Genomic DNA, 14,244 nt, shown 5'->3' on the forward strand with positions numbered 1-14,244 from the left:
CCTGTAATCCCGCATTTTGGGAGGCTGAGGCAGAAGGATCGCTTGAGGCCAGGAGTTCAAGATTACCCTGGGCAACACAGTGAGACCTTGTCTCTACAAAACAAAAATAAAAAGATTAGACAGGCACAGAGGCACACACTTGCAGTCTCAGCTACTTAGGAGGCTGAGGTGGGAAGATGGCTTAAGCCCAGGAATTCCAGGTTGCGGTGAGCTATGATAGCACCATTGCACCCCAGCCTGGGAGACAGAGTGGGACCCTGTCTCTTAAGAAAAGAAAAAAAAAAAAATGGGCCAGGCGCGGTGTCTCACGCCTGCAATCTCAGAATTTTGGGAGGCTGAGGTTGGCGGATCACTTAAGGTCAGGAGTTTGAGACCAGCCTGGCCAACATGGTGAGACCCCATCTCTACTAAAATACAAAAATTAGCCAGATGTGGTGGTGCACACCTGTAATCCCAGCTACTCGGGAGGCTGAGGCAGGAGAATTGCTTGAACTCGGGAGGTGAAGGTTGCAGTGAGCCGAGATTGCGCCATTGTACTCCAGACTGGGCGACATGGTAAGACACTTTCTCAAAAAAAAAAAAAAAAAAGATGTATAGTAAATGTGGAAACATGTTACATATTTTGCTGAGCTGAGTGGTTAGCTACTGTTTTTCACATTATTTTCTGTACATTAATTAACTGGAATTTTTGTTTAAAGAATACCATTCAGGACTCAACTCTGTCTTCCATGTAGCAAATTTTGAGAGCCTTGTCAAAATCAAAGCCATGTCTTAGCATTCATTTGTTGGTAGGAAAAAAAAAAATCAGTCATTATATTTTAAAGCATATGGAGATATTTCCTACTTTTCTACTTCCCAGAGATACATTATATGCATAAATAATTGTACAGTCTTAAATGACAGAAGGGTTTGAATGCACCAGGCATAATTCTCTAGTGTCCCTCATATACAGGGAGATATGACACTTTCATTCCCTGGCCAGTCCCCATAAAAGTCTGTCTTTACCAGACACTGAGAGGTGAAAACCCTGGTCTCAGGTTTTACGTAAAGCAAGGCAGTCAGAAAAGGCGGCAGCGAGCCTGACAGATTTCGCGGCTGTCTGTGCGAAGTAAAGACAGAAAGGTCCCATTTATCATGAAAATCTGCTAGTTTTCAACTTTGAAATAATTGATAATTCATCTTCTTAGGCATGAGACGCTGGGCAAGGAGTGGCTATTGCCACATTCATTTCTGCCTCAGTGATAATTTCTGGGGCAGTGTGGGCTGGCTAATGTTGATGGGATGCAGGGGTGCGAGGGTGGCCAGTATGCCATGCCTGTCAAGGCTGATCACCCAGCAATGGAAATCTTTGAGAGGCACCCTTTACTTCCTAAGGAGCCTCCTACAATTCTTGGGGACATGATGACTATCAACAGTGATGAAAATTTTGCGTAAATAAGATACAGGCCCACACTCCTAGAAGACAAAGAACCATGTGAACAAAACCACATAGGTGAACCATATTGGTCCCACCATAGAAAATTCTTCAATGAGGTGGAGACATGAAGGTGGTGACATGTCTTCAGGGGAGACAGCTCAGGCTATCAGGAGGGATGGAACAAGGTGGACACATGTTCTATTTCTTTTTCTTTTTAAAAAAATTAGGTATAACTTTCACAGAGTACACAAACACCATGTACGGCATTTGATCAACATCCAGACATGTACACACCCTGCTGCCTAACGGAAGACAGAGCACACTTCTGGCATCCCTGAAGCCTTCCTCATGCTCTCATCCAGTCAATGCTCTCCTCTCCCTCTCAACAAACTCTCCTGCTCTCTCACTGTAGCTAGTTGCCTGCTCATAAACGTGCTGTGAACATTCGTCTCTCCTGCTCTCTCACTGTAGCTTGTTTCCTGCTCATAAAACTGCTGTGAACATTCGTCTCTCCTGCTCTCACTGTAGCTTGTTTCCTGCTCATAAACCTGCTGTGAACATTCGTCTCTCCTGCTCTCACTGTAGCTTGTTTCCTGCTCATAAACCTGCTGTGAACATTCGTCTCTCCTGCTCTCACTGTAGCTAGTTGCCTGCTCATAAACCTGCTGTGAACATTCGTCTCTCCTGCTCTCTCACTGTAGCTTGTTTCCTGCTCATAAACCTGGGTGAACATTCGTGCACATGCCTTTGGTGGTCATAAAGTCCTCATTTCTCTAGGGTGGAAGCTACTCAAGAGTAGAACTGCTGGATCATGGGGTAGGCATATGTTTGGCTAACTGCCTAGGAGTTTTCCAATGTGGCTGTGCTAACTTCCATTTCTACCAGCACATATGAAAGTTCCAGTTGCTCCACATCCTTACCAACACTTGGTATCATCACTCTTTTAAATTATTATTATTATTAGAGACAGGGTCTTACTCTGTCACCTGGGCTGGAATGCAGTGGTGCAATCATAGCTCACTGCAACATTGAACTCCTTGGCTCAACTGATCCTCCTGTCTCAGCTTCCTGAGTAGCGAGGACTACAGGCATGTGCCACACTTGGCTAATTTTTAAATTGTTTTGTAGAGATGGGGTCTCACTGTGTTGCCCAGGCTGATCTCAAACTGCTGAGCTCAAGCAATCTTCCTGCCACAGCCTCCCAAAGTGCCAAGATTACAGGCACGAGCCATCGCACTTGGCCAAAGTCTTTTAAGTACTCAAAATAACCAATCCTTTCTTTTATGGTTAGTGCTTTTAATGTTTTGTTTAAGGGATCTTTGCCTAACCCAAGGTCATAAACATATTGTGTTGAATTAAATCTTCCAGAAGCTTTATTGCCTTATTTTTTAGAGCCATAAGCCATCTGGAATTAATTTTCTAAAAATGGAGATATAATTCAAAAACCATAAAATTTACCTTTTGGAAGTGTACAATTCAGTGGTTTTTAAGGTCTATTCACAAGGTTGTGCAGCTGTCAGCATTATCTGGTTTCAGAACACATTATCACCCCAGAAAGAAACCCTTACCCATTAGCAGCCATTCCCATCTCCCCCTCCCTCAGCCTTTGCCAACCATTAATCCACTTTCTGTTTTACGGATTTGCCTGTTCTGGACATTTCATAGAAGCAGAATCACGCAATAGGTGGCTTTTTGTGTCTGGCTTCTTTCACTTAACATGGTTTCAAGGCTCTTCCATGTTGTAGCATGAATGGGTACTTTATTCCTTTTAATGGCTGAGTAATATTCCCTTGGATGGATAGACCACATTTTGTTTATCATCAGCTGATGGACATTTGAGTTATTTCTACTTTCTGGCTATTATAAATGCTGCTATGAATATTTGTGTAGAAGCTTTTGTGTGAACACATTTTTTTTCAATTCTTTTTTTTTTTTTTTTTGAGACAGAGTCTCACCCTGTCACCCAGCCTGAAGGTACAGTGGCGCAATCTTGGCTCACTGCAATCTCTGCCTCCCAGGTTCAAGTGATTCTCCTGCCTCAGCTTCCCGAGTAGCTGGGGTTACAGGCACACACCACCATGTACAGCTAATTTTTGTATTTTTAGTAGAAGTGGGTTTTCACCATGTTGGCCAGGCTGGTCTCGAACTCCTGACCTCAGGTGATCTGCCTGCCTTGGCCTCCCAAAGTGCTGGGATTACAGGTGTGAACCACGCATGCTGCCTTTTTCAATTCATTTGGGTATATATCTAGGAGTATAATTGCTGGGCCCTGTGGTAACTCTATGTAAATGCCAAACTGTTTTCCAAAATGGCTGTACCATTTTGCATTACCACCAGCAATGTATGAGTGTTCTAATTTCACCAAATCCTCTTTGGAATTGATTTTTATACATGGTGTGTGGCAAAGGTCAAGATTTTTTTCCAATATGGATATCCAATTACCCAGCACTATTTACCGAGAAGACTCTCTTTGAATGATGCCACTTTGGCCATAAATCAAGTGTCTACATATGTGTGGGTCTATTCCTCAGCTCAGATCTGTTCTGTTGGCCTATCTGTCCCTGGGGCCAGTGCCACACTGCTCTAATTACAATACTGCTACAATAAGTCTTGATATCCTGAGCTTTAACTCCTCCAATTCTGTTCTAGGATTATTTTGGCTGTTGTCTTCTGTATTTTCATCTAACTTTTAAAATCAGCATATCAATTCACACACACACACACACACACCCCTGCTGGGATTCTACTGTATCTATAGATAAATTGATACAGTAACTAAGATTGAATTCTATCTATAGATTAATTTTGGAATAATTTGCCGCTTTTTAAATTGTTATTTATTTTTTATTGGGCAGCCTCCTGAGCCAGAGTAGGCTCAGAAAGACTCCATATGTATTTCTTTTTGAGTCTTTCTTATGAATGAACATGAGCTATCCTGTCATTTTAAAGGTCTTTATGGATTCTGTGTTTTAATATTGTACAGTTTTCTGTGTAGAAGACTTGTACATTTTTAATTTACTCCTAAGTATTTAATGTTTCCTGATGTTATTGTAAATGGTTTCATTTAAGCCTGGGAGCCATGGCTCATGCCTGTAATCGCAGCACTTTGGGAGGCTGAGGAGGGTGGAGTTTGCGACCAGCCTGGGAGACACAGGGAAGCAGACCCTATAGCTACCAAAAAAAAAAAAAAAAGAGCCAGGCATGGTAGTACATTCCTGTAGTCCCAGATACTTGAGAAGTTGAGGCAGGAGGATGGCTTGAGCCCAGGAGTTGAGACTGCAGTGAGCTATGATTGTGCCACTGTACTCACTCCAGCCTGGGCAATATAGCAAAAAAAAAAAGTATTTCACTCAAAAATGTTCATTTTTAAATTGTTTGCTGCTGGTATACAGAAATATATTTTAAAACACTTTCCTTATAGCCAGCAACTTTGCTAAATTTATATTCTTTTTTTTTTTTTTGAGACGGAGTCTCTATCACTCAGGCTGGAGTGCAGTGGTGCAATCTCAGCTCATTGCAACCTCCCAGGTTCAAGCAATTCTCCTGCCTCAGCCTCTCGAGTAGCTGGGATTACAGGCGCGCCACACCTTGCCCAGCTAATTTTTGTATTTTTAGTAGAGACAGGGTTTCACTGTGTTGGTCAGGCTGGTCTTTAACTCTTGACCTTGTGATCCGCCCGCCTTAGCCTCCCAAAGTGTTGGGATTAAGGGCGTAAGCCACTGCACCCGGCCTGCTAAATTTATATTCTAACAGTTTATCTGTAGATCCTTTTAGATTTATTACTCATAATCATATTTTCCATGAAAAATGACAGCTTAGTTTCCTCCTTTCTAATCTGTATATATTTTGTTTCTTTTAAAAATATTTTATTTTTTGCCTTGTCCTAGCCAGGACTTCAACAACGTGGGATAGAAATGGTGACAGCGGGCATTCTTGTCTTATCCTTAATCTCAAGGGAAAGAAAAGCTTTTGTAGGTGAACACAGCCATAAGAATAATTAATGACCCTGCAAAACAGGATGATCTGAAGATCACAAACTAGCAACAAGCATGATCAATATTGGTGTGGGTCAGTTCCACGTGCCCTTGCAATTGCTTGAGGACTCTGGGGCCCAAAGATAAATAACTCACTTTATATAGTACTCAGAGAACAAAGAGCAGAAACATGTCTCCCATCCCATTTTCAGCATAAGTATTAAAGCAAAACCTAATTTAGGATCTGGCACCCTTGTGGCAAGGCAGACACAGCTGAGGTTGGGCTAAATCTTAGCTTCCAATGCCACAGCTTTTGTTCAAGTTTGGATGGCAGCCGCTCCATGACTGGAGGCAGCGTCTGTTTCAGTCTATGAACACTGCTACTTGATTCTGATGGTTCTGCTGCCTAAGTGAACACGCCTGCAGCTACATGGCTGCTTGAGTTTCAAGGCCCAGACATCAGGGCAAGTACAGGCCCAGCCAAACCTCAACTCATGTGAGAATCCTTCAGGGGCCACGTTGCCCTGTAGTTCCCACCCACACCCTCCCCATTCTGGGCCTGTCAAGATCCACACTCCCCTACTGCCCACCTGAACTGGCCTGGGGTCTGATTAAGTAAAACTCAAGTTCCAGCAGATGGTTTTCTCATCCACACCTCAAAATGGAAGTAAACATAGGATGTTGGCTGTGGGTTTGTTAAAAAAAAAAAAAAATGGATGTAAGCACTGGATGAACTGATATTTTTCTGAAGATATTGGCTTTGGGTCTGAGCTTACTATAATTATTAAAAGACTCTTTTTTTTTTGTGGGGCAGATGGTGTTTTACTCTGTTGCCCAGGCTTCAGTGCAGCGGCATGATCATAGCTCACTTCAGCCCGGATTCAAAGAATCCTCCAACTTCAGCCTCCGGAGCAGCTGGGACTACAGGTGTGGACCATTTTTTAGCTAATGTTTTATTTTTTTGAGAGATGGGGTTGCACTATGTTGCCCAGGCTAGTGTTGAACTCCTGGCCTCTAGTGATCCTCCCATCTCAGCCTCCCGTCACTGGGATTTATTCTTTTTTTTTTTTTTTTTTTTTTTTTGAGATGGAGTCTCTGTTGCCCAGGCTGGAGTGCAGTGGCGCGATCTGAGCTCACTGCAACCTCCACCTCCACCTGCAAGTGATTCTCCTGTCTCAGCCTCCCAAGTAGCTGGGATTACAGGTATGCACCACCACGCCTGGCTAATTGTTTTTTTTGTTTTTTTTTTGAGATGGAGTTTCGCTCTTGTTGCCCAGGCTGGAGTACAGTGGTGTGATCTCAGCTCACTGCAACCTCCACCTCCCGGGTTGAAGCAATCCTGCCTCAGCCTCCCGAGTAGCTGGGATTACAGGCGCCCACCACCACGCCCGGCTAATTTTTTGTATTATTAGTAGAGACAGGGTTCACCATGTTGGCCAGGCTGGTCTCGAACTCCTGACCTCAGATGATCCACCTGCCTCGGCCTCCCAAAGTGCTGGGATTACAGACATGAGCCACCACGCCCGGCCAGTATCCCAAGTTTTTTGTTAGTTTTTTTGTTTGTTTGCTTGTTTTTTTGAGATGGAGTCTCACTTTGTCACCCAGGCTGGAGTGCAGTGGTGTGATATCAGCTCACTGCAACCTCCGCCTCCCAGGTTCAAGCGATTCTCCTGCCTCAGCCTCCCAAGTAGCCTGCCACCATGCCCAGCTAATTTTTGTATTTTTAGTAGAGATGGGGTTTCACCATGTTGGCCAGGCTGCTCTCAAACTCCTTACCCCAGCTGATCTGCCCGCCCAGGCCTCCTGAAGTGCTGGGGTTACAGCGTGAGCCGCTGCGCCCGGCCCAGCCACCTCTTCTTATTGGAGTGTGAGCACTAGGAGCAGGGACCTTTCCGTGGTGCTTGCTGTGTTATACCCTGCACCCAGAACTTAGTAGGCGTTCAAACAAAATTTTTAAAAATAAATGGAAGAACGAATTAAGAAACCTTCCGGGTGAGTCATTATACTGTCCCCAAACAGGGGACATCATCAATTTTATTCCTGCCAAGTAGAACTGGACTAGAAGAATATGTGCTTGATCTACAACAAAAGCTGCCAGGCAAACGCCCGATACTACGTCCATCTCACCTGTTCTGCTCCCACCATGCTAATTGGCTTGCACTTGAAGAGGTGGGTGATGAATTTGGGAATGAAGGAGCTGTGGATAAAAAAGAAGTGACAAATTAGGCTTATTCTCTCTTGAGGAAAGAAATGCAAAAACTTTTTTTAAGGTTCCACATATCTCCATGAAAAAACCTTTTTTAATGAAGAATTGAAGTGGACTCCACTGTTGCCCATTATCTTATTTTTCTTCTGAGCGAAGTCCTGGTTTTGTTTAGTTACATGAGGCCCTGGCAGGCCCGGGAAAACCGGATCCCATCCTAGACTCCCAGTGAACTCTAACTATTCTCAGCTCGTCAGAGTACAGCATTCCTTTGGTGACTGTTGTTTGTCCTGAGAGGGGATATGATCGAAGCTAGCCCAATCGGACTGGATGTAAGGGCTACAGGCACCGCACCTGGCTAATTTTTAATTTTTTTGTACAGGCAGGATTTCGTTATGCTGCCCAGGCTGGGCTCAAACTCCTGGCTTCAAGCAGTCCTTCTCCCTTGGGCTCCAGAAGTGCTGGGATTACAAGTGTCAGCCACTGGGCCAGGCTTCCTTGATTCTTCATTCTCTGTCTCCAGCCTCATCCTGCTAAGCCCTGGCCTCCCCATGCTTCAATCCAACTGAGCCACTTGCAGATCCCAGGATTCTGGGGGCTATTTAATGCCTACACTGCTCCCTCACCTGGACTGCCTTTCCTAGAAGGGGCTTGTGGGTCAGTACACACGCACCTCTCAGATCCTGTTCAACGGCGTCTCTAGAAAGCCTTTCTTCTGCTGCCTTCGCCATACTCTACATGGAGTCCACAGGCCTCCACCCTCACATCTAACCTACTTCATTATGCTCATTTGCTTACGTGTCTATTTTGCTTCACCTGACTATTAAGGCAAATGAAGATGGGGGCCATGTTTATCAGGCCAAAACATTTAACTGTGGGTCTGAGACATAGGAGATGCTCAAGTGAATGCACATTGAATAAATCATAAACTTTTTTTTTTTTTTTTTGAGACAGAGTCTCGCTCTGTCGCCCAGGCTGGAGTGCAGTGGCACAATCTTGGCTCACTGCAACCTCTGCCTCCTGGGTTCAAGCAATCCTCGTGCCTCAGCCTCCTGAGTAGCTGGGATTACAGGCACGCACCACCATACCCAGCTAATTTTTGTATTTTTAGTAGAGATGGGGTTTCACCATGTTGGCCAGGCTGGTCTCGAACTCCTGGCCTCAAGTGATCCACTTGCCTCGGCCCCACAAAGCACTGGGATGACAGGCGTGAGCCACCGCGCCCAGCCACCTACCACTTTTTGAATGTCAGCTTGGTATCAGCACTTTACCAGGAAGTTAATAAGTGACTTCTCATTTTATCTTCCCAACCACTATTATGAGATTTGTCTCATTATCTCCTTGATTGAATGGAGGAGGATCAGCTCAGTGGATGAGGGAAGTTGCTTGTGGTTCAACTGCAGTTTCAACCAGGCTGTGGATTTTGATGTCTCAATAGGAAAGGCTGCTATTGCTTAAGAGAGCAAACAAGGTAAAAGGAAACATCTATGGTTTTGCAGGGGTGGGGTAGAAAGGAAGCTAAGGGAGAGGAAACTGGAGTCCGGAGATCGGATCTGGAGGTGGCTTGTGATCAGGAAGGAGAGTAAACAAGGGGCTATTTGGAAGGAATTCCTCAGTGCTGGAAACCAGAGCCAGACAAGTAACATGAAACTGAACTCATGATCAATGGCAACTGTGCACACAGCGGTTTGTAACCTAAGTTGCTTCACATTAGAACACGCTCTGGACTGGACATGGCAGCTCATGCCTATAATCCCAGCACTTTGAGAGGCCGAGGCAGGTGGACTGCTTGAGCCCAGGAGTTTGAGACCAGCCTGGGCAACATGGCAAAATCTCATCTCTACAAAAAATAGAAAAATTAGCTAGGCCGGGTGGCGAGTGCCTGTAATCCCAGCTATTCAGGAGGCTGAGGTGGGAGAATCACCTAAGCCCAGGAGATGGGGGCTGCAGTGAGCTGTGGTTGCACCACTGCACTCCAGCCTGGGTAACGGAGTGAGACCCTGTATCAAAAAAAAAAAAAAAAACCTTTGGCTGTGCCCCTGAACTGGCTCTCTATACTAGTCTACAGGTGGCGATGGGGGGAGTATGAGGACCTGACACACGTCAAAAGACCAAGCAATGTGCTGGGTAACTGCCAAGGGCTTCTCTGGGCCATCAGGGCGGTGGTGGCTGCTGCCCTTGGCCAGGGAAGGGTCTCCTCACAAGCCCACCTCTGTTAAGCGGGATTTTAGCAGGATGAGAAGGCACCATGGATGAAAACAGAAAACCACTTCCTAGATCCCAGGCTGAACGATTCCAGATGTGAGGATGGGCATCCAATTCCCAGTGCACTCAACCTGAGCTTAGCAATGAAACTCAAGGGCTCTGAGAGAATGTGAGGCTGGTGCTGGGAGACGCTGGGACTGGCTAAGTCAACCGACTCCTCCTTCACTTTAATGTAAGGTCAATCATGTGACTGAGCTGGGAGACGCTGGGACTGGCTAAGTCATCCGACTCCTCCTTCACTTTAACATAAGCTCAATCATATGACTGAGCTGGGAGACACTGGGACTGGCTAAGTCAACGGACTCCTCTTTCACTTTAACACAAGCTCAATCATATGACTGAGCTGGGAGACTCTGGGACTGGCTAAGTCATCCGACTCCTCCTTCACTTTAACGTAAGCTCAATCATATGACTGAGCTGGGAGACGCTAGGACTGGCTAAGTCATCCGACTCCTCCTTCACTTTAACATAAGCTCAATCATATGACTGAGCTGGGAGACACTGGGACTGGCTAAGTCAACGGACTCCTCTTTCACTTTAACACAAGCTCAATCATATGACTGAGCTGGGAGACTCTGGGACTGGCTAAGTCATCCGACTCCTCCTTCACTTTAACGTAAGCTCAATCATATGACTGAGCTGGGAGACACTGGGACTGGCTAAGTCATCCGACTCCTCCTTCACTTTAACATAAGCTCAATCATATGACTGAGCTGGGAGACGCTGGGACTGGCTAAGTCATCCGACTCCTCCTTCACTTTAACGTAAGCTCAATCATATGACTGAGCTGGGAGACACTGGGACTGGCTAAGTCAATGGACTCCTCCTTCACTTTAACGTAAGGTCAATCATATGACTGAGCTGGGAGATGCTGGGACTGGCTAAGTCAACGGACTTCTCCTTCACTTTAATGTAAGCTCAGTCAGACCCCGGAGCAGCCACCCTGGAGATTTTGAGTCACAGTAAATTTTTACAGAGATGCTGCTTCTACCAGCAGTTACGGAGAGTGTCACAATGTGATTTATCAGCAACGCTTCTAACACACTAATGAGTACCCAGGGAGTGAGGGAATTTTACCTCCTGGTCCATCTGTCATCTGCAACCATTAATGCCTCCCTGGAGAGTTCACTCTATCCTTCCTTGACAAACTAGAAAGTAAAGCTGACACCACAAGCCACTCCATAATTGTTAGTCCTGAGGGGTTCATTTGTGAGGTACAGGGAAACTGGGAGAGATTGGGGGAAGACAGAAACTTGGAGTCCTGAATCACCAGCTGGGGCCTGGATGGGAACAACCCAAATACAGTAGCTTGGCCTGGGCTGACCCTCCTGAAGCCCTTCCCTGAGAAGTCTGCCAAAATGCTTGCTTGATAACTGGTCAGAGGAGACACTGACCCTCAACACCACCTGGTATCACGGGAAATGGTGCTAAGCCAGATGGTGATTGGCAAAGAACTAAACTATTTCCTCACTTCAAAACTCAGGGCAGAAATGGCCACACACGAGGACACAGTAGGAAGACACACGGCTCAGGGTGCACTCACCTGCCTTGGCCAGGGAGCTCCCTGACTTGTGCATCCCAATTTCTAGTGCCTTCCTCGGACCAAGAGTGTGTCCAAGTATGAATAGATAAATTCTAGCAGCCATGGTAAAAAATACCAGGGGGAGGGAGGACAAGAAGGCTCAAAAGAAACAGAACTGATGGCTCCTACCCTTAAGAGGCATTTATAAGCCAGTCAGAGAAACAAAATGCATATAGGGAATCCCTGAAAAAGAATTTTAATTATCCAATCCTGGGCAAGGGGAGCTTATGCCTGCATAGTTCAAAACAACAGTAGGCCCCATTCATTTTTGTTTGCCTTCACATGGCTGGCAATTGTACTGCTGTTACCGTTGCCTGTGACTTTAAGTAGCAGATTTAGTTTTATTATTATGCTTCTTTTGCATACAAATTAAAATCAGTACTGCAGGCACCAGAACGAACCCCAGCTGGATGGTGGGGACACTCAGTTGTGAGGATGCTGGTGGGAAGTATGGTATTAAAATCAGTACTGCAGGCACCAGAACGAACCCCAGCTGGATGGTGGGGACACTCCAATTGTGAGGATGCTGGTGGGAAGTATGGTTTTAAAATCAGTACTGCAGGCACCAGAACGAACCCCAGCTGGATGGTGGGGACACTCCAATTGTGAGGATGCTGGTGGGAAGTATGGTTTTAAAATCAGTACTGCAGGCACCAGAACGAACCCTAGCTGGATGGTGGGGACACTCCAATTGTGAGGATGCTGGTGGGAAGTATGGTTTTAAAATCAGTACTGCAGGCACCAGAACGAACCCCAGCTGGATGGTGGGGACACTCCAATTGTGAGGATGCTGGTGGGAAATACGGTATTAAAATTAGTACTGCAAGCACCAGAACGAACCCCAGCTGGATGGTGGGGACACTCAATTGTGAGGATGCTGGTGGGAAGTATGGTATTAAAATCAGTACTGCAGGCACCAGAACGAACCCCAGCTAGATGGTGGGGACACTCAGTTGTGAGGATGCTCGTGGGAAGTATGGTATAAAAACAGTTGAGTATGACACTGAAATGGCGGCCACATGTCACTGTACATTTGTCCAAACTGAGGGAATGTCCAGCACGACGTCACAGAGTCCAGGTGATAATGACGTGTTGATGCAGGTTCATCCACTGTAACGAACATGCCACTTTGTGTGTGGGGGGGTGTCGGTAATGGGAAGACTGTGCATGCGCGGGGGTCAGGTACACGGGAAATCTCTGTACTTTCTGCTCAATTTGGCTGTGAACCTAAAACTGTTCTAAAACATAAAGTCTATTAAAAAAAAAAAAAAAAGAACCTAGAGATAAGAATGTCCCAGGACTTACTTTGCAAATTTAATGCAGAACTGAGTGAAGTACTTGCGTGTGGAAGCCAGGTTGTCACGGATGATGGGGACGTTCTGCTTGATGTGCAGAATGACAGAGGTGACGTAGGGGCTCTGGTCACCAACGTGCTCCACGTTCTGCCACTGCATCTGAAATGGAGAAAGGATGAGGCGTTGAATCCCTTGCAGGAGAACGGTGTCGCCTGTTACTGGGGAAGGGAGGGGCTGGAGTGGAAATCAGGTCACAGCTTTGGTATCACAGGAATCAGGCCCTTTTGTCCTGGGGAGTTTCTTATTCGTTCTGTAGGGACTGATACTCAGGACAATTACGAGTGTGCCCAGTGGACCCGACAGTGAGGTGTGACCCAGGCCCTTTCCTTTTCCTGCCTTGTCCCCGATCTGCCTGAAACAGCCTTCCCTTCTCAGCTAAGCTACCCAGTCGTAAAGGATCCTGTTCTCCTGCCAAGTGCCCCACAGCAGGGGACTGCAGCAGAACGGGGAGGGACGCCGACTCCCAAGCTGACCGGCAGCCTGGGAGATGAGAGAGGTGGCTGGGCTAAGTGACGTGAAACCTGGAGGGGAATTCACAGACACCTTTCTCTCCAGTCAACTGGGAGGAGTTTGGGATTCTTTAACACAGAAAACTAGAAATGATATGACACGTGGGGATGTTGCTTCAAAATAATATGAAGTTACTGGGAAGAGGTGCAGATGAAATAAGATCGTGAAGCTGAGTGACAGGTACATAGAGGCTGACCACACTGTTTCCTCTACTTTTGAATATATTCAAAAATTTCCATAATAAAACACTTGAAGAGGTATGTGTGTAGAATCTTACACTCCTAAAACCTTTGGGATTATGTCAGGATTTCAATAAGGGGAAGGGAAAGAGAATCTCTGGCAAACACTAGGGTGGACCAGAGGGTAAGATGGAGACATAGGGAACAGGCCAGGAGCCAGGCGCAGGGGAGAGAACATTGCTGAGAGCATGGAGGTGGTCCCTGAACAGGCTGTGAACAAAAGTGCCAGACCTGCTTCAACCTGAGCCCTAACGACAGGATCTGGAAGACACCGACGGCAAACTGGCGGGATTCTTGGACTACGTGGCACTTGGCAACACTGAGTCCTGGGAACAGAAGGAGGCAATGCTGCAGTGTGCCATCCCTCAAGGGTGCATGCAGGAGATGGTTGCAGTACCAGCTCCTAGCCTGCCCCGGGCTAGCAGGGAAGGGCACTCTAATCCCGAAGAGTGGGAATGGTCTGGAGGGTTCTGCTGAGTCAGCCTCTCACAGTGGAGCTGGATGGTCTGTTAAAGAGATCCTAAGCCAAACACAAACCATATAATATGTTCATAGAAGGAGGTCAGTAGTTCTGAGGCCCTGATGTCTCTGGCAAGAAAACACTATTTTTATAGAGCTCTTGGGGAAAGGAAAAAATCAATACTGAGAGAGCTTGTTTAAAAGAATCACATCCTACGTGGATGATTCCCCAGCTGTGGG

General features: G+C 46.1%; 1 protein-coding gene across 1 annotated transcript in view; it reads right to left on the minus strand.

The window, feature by feature from the left end:
* Window positions 1-7,394: 7,394 nt before the first annotated feature.
* Window positions 7,395-14,244, minus strand: part of VPS53 (VPS53 subunit of GARP complex) — a gene marked incomplete at its 5' end in the record, with an annotated part of 163,273 nt that continues 156,423 nt past the window's right edge. Inside the window, 2 exon segments of the mRNA NM_001133283.1 lie at window positions 7,395-7,588; window positions 12,747-12,895. Of these exon segments, the coding sequence (NP_001126755.1) occupies window positions 7,504-7,588; window positions 12,747-12,895 (234 nt within the window). The 3' untranslated portion in view covers window positions 7,395-7,503.

Source organism: Pongo abelii, chromosome 19, assembly GCF_028885655.2.
Source record: "Pongo abelii isolate AG06213 chromosome 19, NHGRI_mPonAbe1-v2.0_pri, whole genome shotgun sequence".
Classification (NCBI taxonomy): domain Eukaryota; kingdom Metazoa; phylum Chordata; class Mammalia; order Primates; family Hominidae; genus Pongo; species Pongo abelii.